The following is a 16,211-nucleotide window of genomic DNA, read 5'->3' as shown; positions in this document are numbered from 1 at the left end:
ATCCTTTATTCCACATTCCACTTTAAAATCTCGTCCTTTATCTAAACCTGGGTTTTCCAATAAATGTGCTAAAGCTATTCAGGAGAAGAATGTTGCATATCATAATTGGCTTGTTTCCAAATTCTTCTTCAGTTTAATTTTCTGCCTACACCAGAGCTCGCAACAATTGTAAAGCAGTTATTAATCAGTCCAAACTAGATTTTGAACAGGCTAAGAGTAGAAAACTTGCTTCTTGCCCAAATGGTAGCCGAGCATTCTGGTCTCTCTTGCCAAAGCTATTGACCGCAACTTTTGCCTGTCTCTGCTCCCACTTCTGTCAAATCCAGATTGTCACTTCAGCCAAGGATAAAGCTGACCTGCCAGCATCCCATTTCGTTTCCAACTTATGTATTAATGATCTTGGTAACACATATCCCACCATACGCCATTCAATGCCTCTGTGGTCTTACGTCAAAAGGATTTTGACGAATCTTGATGCTAAGAAAGCTCCAGGTTCTGATGGTATTTCTCTGCTTGTTCTCAAAACCTGTGCTCCTGAACTTACCCCTGTTCTTTGCAGCCTTTTTTTTACTTTCTTATTCCAAAGGTGTTTTTCCTTCTACTTGGAAATTTGCTCATATCCAACCAGTTCCTAAAAAGGGTGACAAATCCCTCCCATCCAATTACTTCTACTCTTTCTAAAGTAATGGAGAAATAAGTTAACTGCTAACTATTAAACTATCTAGAAGCCTTCTGTCTGATCAATGATTGCCAGTATGGATCCACTGGTGATATTCTGGCTTATGTTACCCATTTATGGACAAATTCAATGGAAAAGTTCAGTGAAACACAAGTAGTTGCTCTTCACATCTCAAAGGCTTTCGATCGTGTTTGGCATAAAGGTCTTCTAAACAAGCTTATGGTTTGCCAACTGGTTTTGTAATTGGTTATCCAATTTTATCTCTGACTGCTCAGTGAGGGTGATGGTAGATGGCTCTCTGTCTTCTAACTTCTCCACTAATGCTGGTGTCCCCCAAGGTTCAGTTCTTTCCTCCCACTCTTTTCCTATTGTATATTAATGACCTTCTTCCATTGACCAGAAATCCTATCCATAATTTTGCTGATGATAGCACATTGAATTCCACTTTCCAGTTTGAGAAACCTTGCCCTGCTAAATCAGATTCAACTTCTCAAATATCAGCTACCAATTCCTTAAATGCCGATCTTCACATAATTCTCTAGTGGGGCAAAGACAAAAAATTAGTTGATTTCAATCCTTCTAAAACTCAACCTTGTCTTATATCTCGCAAAAAAGGATTCTTCTGCTCCTATGCTTATCTTTGGTGACACTCTGATTTCTAGTCAAAATGATATATCTCTTTTGGGGATTACCCTGACTTCTAATCTCTCTCTCTCTTGGCACAAGCACATTACAAATATTGCTTCCTCTACATCTAAAAAACTTTGTTTTCTCTTTCACAGCATTACTTTTCTTCCAAATAGCTGTTCACTCTGTACAAATTGCAAATCTGCCCCACCATGGAATATTGTTCCCACATCTGGGGCAGGCAACCAAAACCTCTCTCAGGCTTCTAGATTCCATTCAGAAGAGGGCAGTTAGGTTAATTAATGACTCATCTCTAACAGAGTCTCTCCACTCTCTGTGTCATAGATGTACTGTTTCTGCTGCATGCCTTTACTACAGATACTTCCATGGGCACTGTTCTTCTGAATTGGCTTCTATAATTCCAGGTCACTCTTTCAAAACAGTCCAAACACATGCCACCACCAGTTAACATCCATTTACTGTCCAACTTCAAACTCATAGAACTAACTTTTCATTTTCCTTGTTTATTCATTCAACTGCCGTTTTCTGTTACAGCCTTCCTTCATACATATTTCCTGAAAATTACAGTCTACAGAAGTTCAAGTCTAATGTCATCTTCTCAACCTCCAACCTAAGCACGGTACTAAGTACTATAGGTTCTAATACCTCTCGTGTTTGGGGTTTTCATAAAAAAAATTTAAAATATGCAAATAGGTTCCTCCAACAGGATAATATGCCATGCCACAAGGACAAATTTGTACAGAACTGGTTCCAAGAACATTAGATAAAATTTAATAAAAGACAGTGGCTTCCGCAGTCACCAGATCTCAATTCAATTGCACAGCTATGGGATATCGATACTGACATGATCATGGGAACAAGTGCTTTGGGGTAGAGATCTACAACCATCCAAATTGCAACAACTATTGGAAGCAATTGAGTCAACGTGGAAGAGCATCTCTGTGACATGCTTAAGGCATCTCGTTGAGTCCATGCACAACGAATCCATGCTGTAGTAAGGGCTAAAGGATGACATACTCACTATTTGGTAGGTACACCTAATAATGTTGCCACCCAGTGTATAACTCATGAGGCCTTGATAAGCATACACCAACAATCCCTGTATATCACTGGCAAAACCCTGTGAGCCATCTCAATAGCCCCTCTGTATTGCTCAGAAAATCCGACTGCAGAACTCCCACCAGGTCCCTTTCTTTCTCCAGTACCAAGTCTGGCATCACACAGTTGGCATGCCCTTCTGGGACTATGCTTCCCTAATGAGTAGCATAGTTGATATAATCACCATCCTTCCCTCATCAGGGGAAAAAAAACTGAGTTTGAATATTGTATATTGTCGATGATGGGAGGAATTTTTATGGGCTTTTTTCGCAATGTGACTTAGCTAATCTGTCTCAGACAAGGGGAAAATGATTTTTTCCTCCCAGAAACTCTGGTTTTTCATCTAGCAAACAGGCAAATTGACCAAAGAACAGATGCAATTTACAGACATAATATATACAGTGCCATATGGTCTAAGTTGCTGATGCACTTAAAATCCTATAACAACAACAGCTACCCATATGCAGCACCTTGCATTTATCAATGCCAAAACTCAACTGCCACTTCTCAGCCCTTCTGCACAATCCTTCCAGTACTGTTGCAATAGCATTTTTGCCATGTGCATCTATTTATGGCAACTGTCTTCCCAGACTATTATTATTATTATTATTAGCCATATGGTGCAAGGAAGCCTGAGGCTTATGCTGCACCAGCCAAAAAAAAAAAAAAAAATTTCTCAATTACCCCAAGAGAGAAAAGAATGATGATATCCAGCTCAGAACTATCGTGGTGTCTTTCAACAAGAACATGTCTGTCACGTCACAAGGATGGCAGAGCACTGGACTGGTTAGAGGAATATTCTGATGAGTTCTTTGACTGTGGACTCGCCTGATAGCAATCCAACTGAACATGTATAGGTTGTTGTGGAATGGGCTTCTCAATGTGTCTATTACCACAATCTCACTGCATCTCACAGTTGTTGGCAACTGTGAGATGCAGTGTAGTTGTTGGCATAAGACCCATTTCCTCCCTCCCCAGGCAGGGGAGGGAGGAAATGGGTCTCCCACTGGTTCTGCACTTCCAGCTAACTATACCTTATGCTGCACCAGCCAAAAAAAAAAAAAAATTTCTCAATTACCCCAAGAGAGAAAAGAATGATGATATCCAGCTCAGAACTATCATGGTGTCTTTCAACAAGAACATGTCTGTCACGTCACAAGGATGGCAGAGCACTGGACTGGTTAGAGGAATATTCTGATGAGTTCTTTGACTGTGGACTCGCCTGATAGCAATCCAACTGAACATGTATAGGTTGTTGTGGAATGGGCTTCTCAATGTGTCTATTACCACAATACCTGACAACTGTGAGATGCAGTGTAGTTGTTGGCATAAGTTAGCACATCTACTGGTACTGTCAAGAAATTCATGGAGTCTATGCTACAACATATACAAGTGCTGCACTCTAATGGCGACTGAAAACCAGGTACTGGCATTATGTAGGTATTCATGATTCACCGTTATCTTAATATCATATTTATAAAAGTAGCAAACAACTAAAAACCTATCGCAGAGGCTACACTAATGATACAGTGGTAACATGCAAGTTATTGTGGGAGAAAAAGTTAACCAAAAAGAATACCTAAAAAAATAAAAATAAATTTCCCTAAAATCTTGCTTTTTTTTTTTTTTTATAAAATAAGCAATATAATAGAATAAGAGAAGTTTACCTCAATATGATACATAGAATACGGAAACTAAGTGATATATGGATGCAGTACTAGTGATATTGGATCGCATCTTGTTTCTTTTTGATGGACATCACTGAAACTGCTCCCCCCCCCGGTGGGTTCTGCACTTCCAGCTAACATATCCCACAGCAAGAGTGGGATGGGCAGTTTGACCTTCCTACTGGATTCGACAAGGCATGGACCTGACAACCATCACCGATGAAGACATACTGTGGCTTTGCTGCCAACACGCCATTTGGCGAACTGAACTGGGTACCCTAACCCAGTTCCCTTTAAAACCTCCCCCAGGCAGGGGAGGGAGGAAATGGGTCTCTGTCTCCTCCCTGCCTCCCCCCATACTTCACCTGGTGGGGCTCGTCCCCACTGACCTCTTTGGGGATGCCTACTCTATCATCCCCATCCTTCTACCTGTTTCCCCCCCTAGTCTTCAGTCTCCCCCCACTCTAACTAAACCGACTGAGTATACCCCCTAACAATGCCACCAAATTCTAATCAGCGTCAAAAAATTCAACCGCTTTCTCTAAACCTCTTTTGGCCTTTCCAAATTCTAGTGTTCGCCCCCCCCCACCCCCCATTTTTTTTGGCCTTGCCACTGAAATCCTTGGAAAATAGGTGGCGGGACCTGCCAGAGTACTTAAATAATCTACTGGGTGCCTGACCTGCCTCCTCATGGCAAAGTGTGAGCAATGGTGGGTCCTAATAGGGGCCCAACAGCTAAATGGTCAGAGAAACAACAGAACATAACACAACAAACCACTCCACACACACTTTTTAAATCTCTGGCCTCCACAGAGTTCTGGGTCACTTACAAAGAATACAACATGGAGATGGGGGAAACCCCCCAGTGCCGTCAGACAATAACACACTTTACACTTTACCACTAAAACCATCTCAAGAATTATTGAGATACATCAATAACTCAATCTCTTGAGTTACTGATGTCATAAATAATTAGCTTTATGGCATCAATAACTCAAGTTCGGATAATTATTGCACCTTACAATAAGTAGCAATCTACCAGAAAAATCGCTTACAAATAGATGGATAGCTTTAAAACTCTGGTTCTGACTCTTTGCTGGCACAAGAAAGCCAATCAGTAGAACACGGTCTACTAATTGATGTTTGGAAGCAAATTGTGTAACTTTCACCGATGGAATTCCTGGTCACTCTAAACCTATACTACAAAATCTATAATTAGATAACCTTAATTCTAAGTGTACAGTAAGCAGAATCAGTAACCAGCTGATATGTTTAAAATATTTTATGCAGTAGTCTGTTGGAAGATAGTCTTTTACACAAACTGTAACACATCCATTTGATATTTTATTGAGATCTAGTTGAAATTGCAATTCTTTTCTTTGAGTGGCCAGTTCCGCAAATAAAGGTAATTTTGGATTTATCACTTCCTGCATCTTTTAGGTGTTCATCAACTCTAATTTAAGTTTTATGTCATCACACATTGCCATAGAAACAGTTTCATTTGAGGTTTACGGTATGATATATATACATATTTTTTTTATGGGGGAAAAATACTTTATTTCCCCTTAAAAAGAGGAAAGCACCCATCTCTACATAAGCCCCTCACACCCTTCAAATAGTTCCCAAAACAGATTATACTTAAAACATGAAATAATTTACACTGTAATAAGTTCCAAGCTTAAAAAGATTTAAAGATATGTGAAAGCTGAAATATGAGAACTGATGTAAGCCCTCTAAAATTTATTAGAGGGCTTACATCAATATTTCCACCTCGATCCTTCTAATTTGGTTACCTAACTCCATTAAGAAAAACAAATTTTTAAAAATGCTATTTTAATAATGGAAAACAGATTCGAGAGTATTCCATTAGTATGATTGGTTACAGTAGATTAAACTCTGTATCAGTGTCACTTAACGTTACTTTCCTCCTACATATTTATGAAGCAAGAACTCTTATCATACTTATTTGTTAATGTGTGAATGAAGAGTTCCGCAAAGGCTTTGACACATGTTTATGTTTTCCTACAGAATACAGATAACACACAAAGAATCAGCATTTGCCAAACTGCAGATGCAAGAACCTTGACAGGCATGTAGAGATAATTTTGATCCCATTCAACAGAGATAAGTTTCTATTAGAAACTTATCTCTGCCACAACCATGGCAAAAACTTTTGTAAAGTGGTGTCAGTGACTCTCACATGCTTGCCAAAATGTTAAAATTGAACAGCTGATTCAGGTAATGTAATCATATTTTTCTGTTAGCCAATTACTGCCCTTTCTTTAAGTTTCAAATAGCAACAGCTAAAATTGTTTTTATGAACAAAGAAAGACAACTGAATCAATACAGAAAATATGCATCTTTGTATACTGTACATATTTATAAGCTACTGATAATGTGAATATTTAGCTTTATCTTGAGCAATAAAATATTATTGAACCAAAAAGTTCACACTTTAGAAAGCACAAAATGAAGCCATTAAAAAACATGAGAAAAAGGCAAAAACTACTAACAAGGAAACTTGGAAGACCATAGAACATAAGGGAAACCAATTTGGTCACACTTTAAGCACAATAGTAATGTTAATACTTGTGCCAATTATATATTCACAGTTATATTTAATCTGTCAATGTTTACAGTCCAGTATAAAGTCTCTTGTGTGATCTAGTAATGCAGTATTAACAGTTCATTAGCTGATCCGTTATTACTATTAGCAATTTCAGGGTTAACGCACTTTTACAAAATGGATATAAATCAGTATACACTATGTAACTAAAAGTATTCAGACAAACACACACACAAAACAGGGTTTTAATTCAAAAACCCAATATATAATAAGCTACCTCTTTGGCCTGGCATATTTTCTATTAACTTCTAGTAGGTGGCAACTAGAAATTGCCTCCATTCCCCCTGCAAAGCAGATTCAGAAAAAAGCCATTAGGCAGCAGCCGAATCGGGCACTAATTCATCCCCTAGGCATTCATTCAGTGGGGTTGAGGTCCAAGCATTGAACTGACCATTCCAACTTTTTATGTCTATCCACAAACCAGTCCTATACAGCATTCAGAATAGTCATGCTGCTACTAACAGGGCTTTATTCACAGGGTAGTGCCTAACTGTCCAAGTCCAGCCCCATACCTCAGCTTGCCTCCACCAAATATGTATTTTCTGATACACTCCATAGCACCTTTTGCCACTGCTCAAGAGCAGGGCCCACCAGACCAACACCCATGGGAGCTATGGCACCTTTCGTAGAATTTCTTGGCACTGCCAATACTAAGGCTACAGCAAGTCATTTGTTGGGGTGGTGCAGTAAGAGTAAGATATGATCAGATAACATTTCATATGGATTTCATTTTTAGCCGAGTTTGTGGTAATTTGCTACAAAGTAACCAATTGAAAGGAAAGTCCAATATTGAACACTGTTAAGAGAGAAAAGAAACAATGTAACATTTTACATTCAATATTTCATTGTTTTATGTACTATGTTGAGTCTCCTACTCCTGCTTCGTCCATTGGAGTTACTCTCCACCATAAAATAAATTTACGTTCTGTTTTAAAATAAAGAATCTAACCCATTTGTTTTAGTTTTATTTTTCTGGGTACTCGAAACCTATACTACAACCTCCATAATCAGATAACCTTAAAATATTTTATTATTTATTTATATAAATATTATTTATATTTATTTTACCCCCAATTGTCACCTGCAATAGTTCTCTAAATTTGCAAATGCACCGTCAAGGTTAAAGGCCCTGCTCTAGAGATACACACATTGGGAACAAAACACTCCAAATATCATTTCTCTTTAGTAACAGTAATATTGGGCTTATGCATAGATGCCCTACAGATGGGTGACATACTAACAGACGTTCTTATGGCTTCTTGGGTGATGATCTTCACAAACATCATGCATGAAGCATTAACTACAATCTTTATGGTCCACTGAACAGCCAATCAGCTCTCTTTGTCAAAGACAGGCAGGTTGCTTTTTAAAACAAAGTTAGCTGGCTAATTATATTTTGTTCAAATTCACTCGAAGTAAACATGTTATTTCACAAAAGTTACTTTCAAGTTTGTATTTTCTTTAAATCTTTTACCACCTTTCAATACTTTTTTTAAGCACAAAAATACTAAAATACTAGAGTAACATGTGAAATTGAAGAATGTTTATTCCATTTTTTTAACAGTGCTATCTTAATTATCTAAAATATTTATTAAATTTCAATAATAGCTGATTATGTAATTGAATAACTTTACTTTCTGAATGCAAATATGTGGCTTTGTATTTTAAATCCACTTGGAGGGAAAACCACCCTACTATCTTTTCCTTCCATTTTAACAGAAGAAAAACTGGATAATTTTTGTCTAGCAACCTTTGCTGGTGGCTGATTAATTCAGTCATGGTTGAGAAGAAAGCCCAAAAATGTTTCTGCCCTTTCCAATCCAGATCAAGTCAATCCTGGGTCAAAAACATCATTGGAAAAGACAGCAAGTTAGAGTTAAATAGTGTTAGCAAATTCCATATTTTAAATGTCAAGAACTGGTTCAAAATTATTCATCTTTGGTTGATAGCTTTAGGAAAAGATTTTTGTCTTTCCTGCCAAATAACATTTAATTCATCCTTCAGTGATTTATTTTCAGCCCAGTTCAAACTAAACTAACATGAATCTGCCCTCCCAAACAACCCAGTGGATCTTATTTGTTTCATAAGTTCTCTATAACTTCCATCCTTCAAATGGAATGTCAAACCAGAAACTATTCAAGTAACCACTGGCCACTTAAAATCACTCTCAATTTAATAAATAAAAAAAAAAAACTTTTATTTATTAAAATTAGAGTAATTTTAAAGGTAACATTTTCATTTTTGTTTTACTTTTTTTTTTATCTATAACCCCACTTCACTCAATCTTTTGGCAAATTCCTCAGAAAAGCAATTTTTGGAAAATAATTGCTGGATGTTGATACCAGGAACACTGCCTATGAGGAACCTTTCATGCAAAGTGTTATTGTCCTTTCCAAATAAAATAATTATAACAGATGTTATTTTAATACATTTCATAACAATCAATGAACACAGTTTGCAGGGAGGAAACTACCACTACGTTATAACAAAAAAAAAAAAGTCTTATCAGAATGTCTATGGTTCTGTTTCTTATATGAAAAGAAATTTTAGATAACAATGTACCTTTTTAGTAATATTTAAAGTATAAACAAAAATAATCATTCTCACTTTTAATTTTTAAAATTTGTAAACAATTGAATGTTTTACAATTATTAGATTCAAAACAGTTGACCTCTCATAACACATAGAAAAACAGAAGATACTGTATTACATCATTTAGAGAAAATGGAGGGGGGTACACAGGAAAACACTCATATTTAAAAACAGAAGAAAAAAAATTCCCAAGCAGAAATATTAACAAAGCAGTATTCCTAAATCATTATTTCGATAGCCTGTAGAAATATAACGTACCACACTAACTAAAAGGGAGCTTTTTACAACAGGTGCTTCAAACTGTAGAAAACTAATTTTTGCAGACACCTCTTGTTTAATTTTAGCCATTGATACTACTTGGCATGTACTATTTCATATTCACCATTTTTCTTTCTTCAATTTTTTTAAGGGGCATGTGATTATCAACCAACTTGACTTGTTCTTCCGTTTCCACTTTTACAGGTCACTGGATGTGGGTCCACCCATGCATGGTATGTACTGAAGTTATTTTCCTTAGAACATGCAAGGTAAGTTTTAAAATAAAACTCGAAATGGAGAAGAAACAGGAAGGCATCAATACAGTTTAATACGCTAAAAAGCATTTGTTGGTTATCTTTTGTGCCCCTTCACTATCAAATACCATTTGTGACACGAAAGAAATTGCAAGAGGTACCAAAAAAGGGACTCACATCTGGTGAATATGGGCTTGGCACACTCAGGGTTCTGAGCTCGATATCATCATTCTTCTCTTTCTTGGTGTTTCCCCTTCTACTTCTCACTCTTAGAGTAACTCAAATTTTTTTTGGCTGGTGCAGCATAAGCTTCAAGCTTCCTTGCACCATATGGCTAATAATAATAAAATCAGTTTCAGCACACCTGCTGAACTTCATTCTTGTTTGACTACAATTACATTTTCTTGGCTTACCCTTAGGAGATCCTCTAAACTCAGGCCACCACTCATCCTCCCCTATACATATTCCATACAGACTATGGACAGCTGACCACTGTTTTCCCCTTCAGGTTACTTAGACTCCTACAAAAACTATTACCCAGTTTTAAAAAAATCCAAAACTAACCAAATATGCCAACCTGATTCTACAAAGACAAACTTAAGGCTCAACTCAGTGTTGAGAACTTCATTTCTTGATTTTCTAAAAGCTAATGTCCCATTTTTGTCAACCACACATTTTGTAAATTGCTTTTTAATAGTTATTTTATTTTTTTACAATGTATCTTCTTCTGTTCTTAATTACTACACCACCCCAGCATTAATATCCAGGCACCCCTCTAAAGTTAATCATGCCCTACCCAAGCATCGCATCAGACAACCATAAATATGCTCAAAGGCCTTCAAGGAGACAGCAGTACACCTGTGTATGGTAATTGAATGATAGTTGATTGAGTGTGGAATGATAATTGAATGCCACATAAGCAATCAGTCTATACATGACATTTCAAGGGCACTGAAGATCCCTAGGTCAATCAATGGTAACTGATCTACGAGCGGAAGTAGAATGGTGCTGAAACTGCCACGAAAATCTCTAAGTACATGAGAGGAGAGCCCTGCAAAGAATCATCCACTCACAATGCAGGTTGACCTTGTTGAAACAGACCATCAGAGGGATGATTGTGATACACATCAGTGCCAGTAAAATGCACAATAAGAGTCTTCACCACAATTGTACAGCTGTCCACAAGCCAATATAACTGCAATTAATGGTAGATAGCATCTAGCTTGGTTTAAAGCTTGCTATTCATAGACGAATGGAACGCTGTGCTTTGGAGTGACAAATCACATGGTGTGCCAGTCATGCCCAGATGTGGAAGATACCTTAAGTAAGCTATCTGCCAGACTGTACTGTCCCAACAACAAAGTTTGGCAGAAGCAGCATGATGGGCTAGGGCTGTTTTTCATGGTTTGGCCTGGGAGGGACCATTGGTTGCTTTGGACAAAACCATGAATGTTGAAGTCTTTCTAGATGTCCTGTACAATAATGCAGTACCTTGTCGTGGCAAGGTAAGATCATACCTATGTGATAATATCAGCAAGACAACACTTCATGTCATTCTACTTGCATTGTGACTGATCCAAGGGCATCAAAAAGGTATTGGTCAGCTCAGAAGCCTTCAATTCTGTAGAGAACTGGGTAAGAGACTGCCCAAAAAAAAAAAAAAAAAAACAGTTGAACTGGTCACTGCTTTTAAGGCCAAATGGCAGAAAATACCCAAGGACATTTACAAAAAATGTAAATGTATAGAGGTCCATGGACACGACAGGCTACCTTGAAGACTTCAGCACATCATTATTGTCCAGTAAATAAAGGTTCTTTGCAGATATGCAGGTGTCCAGATACTAAATGGTAGGGCAGTGTGTGTGCATGTTATACTGTATATACAAATTTTTTTAAATATACCTTCTTATATAAGTCCCCTCCCCTTTATCATTGGACTGGCTATAAAAGGGTAAGCCACTGTGTATGCTATTGGCAATACACTGATTAATTAGACAGATACAAAAAAATTAAGTCTTTAAAAAAAAAAATTACATCAAGTGCACAAAAAAAATCCTTATGAAAAGTTGCCACAGCAAGTTTTGGATGTACATTGAACCATAAAAAATTTATGGCAAATTTTTAAACAATTATTGATAGAGATCAAAAGTGAATCACAATGTAATTTTAATAGATATTCAAAAATTTGTTTAATCACTTTTGGTGTAAGATATGCTAAGTATACCAGCTAGATAATTAAAAACCTCTTCAACTTGGCTATAACAAGAACCACTATTAACTAGTGGTTGTCAGATTGAGTTCATTACAACAAACATTCACTGCATAATGGTTTATGAGCATGGCCAGCACTTAAGCCTACACAGATTGAAGTAGGAATCTTCTGGTAGATGGTAAGAAATGGAGACAATAGTTGGAACAAATTAATTAAACCTGGTCTGTGCAAGTGTCAGATTATTGGTCAGAATGCCCAAGTATATATTCTTGGACACTCATCCCATCCCCAAAACAGACCAATGAAATAAAGGCTTCTTTACAAAGAACAGACAACATATTAAAGAGCAGGATATATAAAAAATGAAAATGTTAATAGAACACAATGCAAATATTACTGAGGAAAAATGACCCCCCTTTGCCTATAAGCCAGACATTCTACATCAGTAGCATATTTGCTAATATGCTTAGTTTGCTAATGAGTATTAGCAAACTAATGTGAGTGATTCCTGGAGTTGGAGAACACCTACAGTTGAGTTTGTTAGTTTAAGGAAACCAATTTGTACAATATTAAAATAAATTTCCTATCAACATTAATATTGTTTACTGCTTACAATTCGGTATTCAAAAGTGATGTACGGTACGCTTTTTTTGATTCCGGTCAGAAATACAGTAGAGAAATTATTTAAAAATAAAATCAGCAGCATGTTATAAAACAAAGTATTTTAAAACGACTTTGCATAAAGCTCAAGTAACCCAGAAATGGTACCAGAAGCTAGAAAGAGTTTTGCTTATGATAAAACCCGACTCGTTGCTACCAGTAATTATTGCAAACCGTCGACTCATTAAATTTGTGAATTGTGCCACGGATGAATAGAACGACTTTTACAGGACAATAGCCTTCTGTTAAATCCCCATCCTATCCGAAAAGAAGGCTACAAACGAAATACTAATTTCAGCTTATTCGTTTTCATCCGCCATTCAAAAGCAATACCTGCCACAGGCGTCTTTACGAGCTCAATATGAACTGCATTGACCTTTTCTTTTTAAGAAAAAAAAACTAACAGGCTGGTGCTATAACTGCTTCCTATCTGCACGCAATTGCAGTTAGGATCTAATACATAATTTCTGATTATATATATATATATTGCTTAAGTTAACATCGCGTGAGACAAACTGCATTCTTGCCAACTTAAACAAAAACTTACTATAAAAAGTTGCTTAAAATAACTACACACGCAATTCATAAAATTCAAAACAAACATTTCTATACGTACGAGCAGTAATATCAGTTGTTAAATCGCAAATATGAATACAAATACGAACTATAGAAAGCCACTGAAGGAAACAATACAAATTTATTTTTAAAAGATTTTACCTAATACTCGCGTTTGTAACTGTAAATGTACATTTTCTAAACACTAAAATACGAAATGAAATATGTACGATCAGGCTCCCTTCATCAATATTTGGTGGCCCTTAAAAGGGCCGTTATTTCTTTTAAAACTTCTAAAACAATTTAAGACTTCTTTTCAGTTTTCTTTGGCAATAGCACAGCCTGGATGTTGGGAAGAACACCGCCTTGTGCAATGGTCACTCCGGACAGCAATCTGTTCAATTCTTCGTCATTGCGAATGGCCAGTTGTAGATGGCGAGGGATGATCCTGCTCTTCTTGTTGTCGCGAGCTGCATTTCCTGCCAGTTCAAGAACTTCGGCAGCCAAATATTCGAGGACAGCAGCCAGATATACTGGGGCACCAGCACCCACACGCTCGGCATAGTTCCCTTTACGTAAAAGACGATGGATACGGCCGACGGGAAACTGAAGTCCAGCACGGCTGGAACGAGTCTTGCTCTTCCCCTTAACCTTGCCTCCTTTACCACGACCAGACATATTGCTTAATACAGAAGTAAAAACTAAAACACCTAAAAGCCAGACTAAACACAGCTAAACTGACATAATTGCTGCTCGTTCCTGGTATATATATCGGAGCGGTGGATTGTAGTGAAGAGTACGGGTAGCCAATCAGCTTCTTCGTTGAAATTTGAAGACTCTGATTGGAGGAAAAAATATGCCCGCCATGTTTTCTTGAAAGCGCACATCTAGTACAAAGCTTCAATACAGATGGCAAAAATATTCTGTTTGTTTGAAATTTGAAATACGAGGTTAGCATAAATATATTAATTTTTTTTAAGTTGATACCAGGTAACAATCGCGCGACAATCTATGAAATAAAAATTTTATGCAGGCAGCGCTTTACATATCCTTTGTCAATCAGAAGGTAAGACAGAAAGGACTTGTAAATGGCACTCAAAATCTATGGGAAGTGAAAGTAAAAGAAAAAAAAAATCAAAGTTCACTCAAATTGGCGTTGTGGAAGTGGATAATCTGAATAAATCTAAAAGGAGGAATTACAGAATTATACACATCATTCTGTAACCTCTTCAAACTAACTGTATGTGACAAAAGTGCAAAATACTGTAATGCAAACGTCACAAAGTACAATAAATATAGAAATTCAAATTTTTTTTTTATTCATTATAATTTTCATCTATTATTTTTTCGGGAATAATTATACCTGATGTTTTTGTTTTCCGGGGGTATTTTATCATGGAGTATTTTTTCTGCCCATCGTGCAGCCCTCAAGTGTTGGACGTCCCCTCGAGTTTAAAACTAGTGTCAAAACAGTTTCATTAGTTGAGGCATACGATGCAAGAAAGCAAGCCAATGCAGCATCAGCCAAAAAAAAACCCCCTCCCATTTCATCCATCTATTCACTCCAAATGCTCAGCCTTAAATTTATCTAAGCTATCAACTTCCACAAAAACAGATGGAAGTCTGTTCCAGCAATCAATTACCAGAAGGCAAATTTCCGTACATCTATTCTACAACTGTCTTTCCTCCATTTGAACCTATGTCCCCTCAGGTTTTAATTCTAGCAAGAGAAGACTCCCATCAGCATTGAGCTTGCTCAACCCGTTGATGGGATTCACATTGACCTTTAAAACTCATTTTTAATAATATTCGATTTTTCTATATTGCTGCTCATATTTTATATTATATTGTTATTATAAAGTTATAATAAAATTCAAAGTTCAGATTCATTTGCAATACTATTGGCATTACTATAGAGGCAAATTTTTTTAAATTTTTTTGTCTTTTTACAACCCTGGCGCATTCCTTTTATTGGCTTAAACGCGGTTTCCCGATGTTATGCGACTGCTGTTAGTTATGCACCTATTTAATATTCAGCAATATTATTATAACAATCTAATATAACAAAACATGAGAAGTAGTATTGCTTCTCAATTGGCACGACAACCCATGTGGCCCGAGACGTCTGCATTTATCCTCAAACTTTGGTATTCAATCAAGTGCAAATTGGTACAGGATATGAAAAAAAAAAAAAAAAAAAAAAACATGTCCAAGAAAGAAAAATTAGTTAAGTTGGTAGGTACCCTTCTGGTTGAGTTTCGAGGAGATGTAACGTCACTGCATATGACTACCCCAGTATAGTTAGTCTTAGGGTGTTTATCCCCTCTTACTGCTGTTTTAAAATCGCGATTTTAAAAAAAAAACGATAAGAGGGGATAAACTAAAAAACTAACCATAGAGGGCTGGCATGTCAATCATTGCTACTCACAACCATCAACCGGAAGGGTATCAGCTTATGAAGCTTAACACAAAAATTTGTTTAAAAAGAAGTACTGTAAATAATGCGCTTGTGGTTGAATTTTTTTATTTCCTTTCAACACATAAACTATGGTATACACTCTCCCCATTTACTTACCTTTGTTACTTCATACAACTGTCATAACTAAATGACTACTAGTGAACAATCTCTCCCTCCAACTCCGCTCATCCAGCTTACTACAAACAGAAACTAATAGTTCATCGGAATTTTCAAAATTTAATTCTAGAGCAGTTTCTCTGCCTTTTTTTTAATTATCACCTCCTAAGGGAGGTGATAATTAAATTTGATTTCTTTAAATTTGATTTGATAATTTTTATTTGATTTCTTTTTTTTTTTCTAATCCCCATGAACAAGAAAATACTTTATACTGTACTTACTCTTTTTATTCAATGGATCCCTGAGCCTGATGCTTCTTAAGAATTATTCACAGATCATTTATGATCATTAAGGTGAAGTGAAAAATAGATTTTGCGGTTCATTTTA

The 16,211-nt window shown here is 36.7% G+C and overlaps 1 protein-coding gene across 1 annotated transcript; it reads right to left on the bottom strand.

Moving 5' to 3' along the window:
* Positions 1-13,407: 13,407 nt before the first annotated feature.
* On the bottom strand, positions 13,408-13,964 carry LOC150078718 (histone H2A). Its single transcript, XM_090383511.1, has one exon. The coding sequence runs from the start codon at positions 13,925-13,927 to the stop codon at positions 13,553-13,555; it is 375 nt and encodes a 124-aa protein (XP_090239637.1). The 5' UTR covers positions 13,928-13,964; the 3' UTR covers positions 13,408-13,552.
* Positions 13,965-16,211: the final 2,247 nt, after the last annotated feature.

This window comes from Mastigoproctus giganteus, chromosome 10 (genome assembly GCF_048544385.1).
Source record: "Mastigoproctus giganteus isolate SK-2022 chromosome 10, ASM4854438v1, whole genome shotgun sequence".
Lineage (NCBI taxonomy): Eukaryota > Metazoa > Arthropoda > Arachnida > Uropygi > Thelyphonidae > Mastigoproctus > Mastigoproctus giganteus.
This window is presented reverse-complemented; position numbering and strand designations above follow the sequence as displayed.

Bases quoted from the DNA above. Each gene is read 5' to 3' on its own strand.
- LOC150078718 (XM_090383511.1), bottom strand. From the start codon at position 13,927: ATGTCTGGTCGTGGTAAAGGAGGCAAGGTTAAGGGGAAGAGCAAGACT.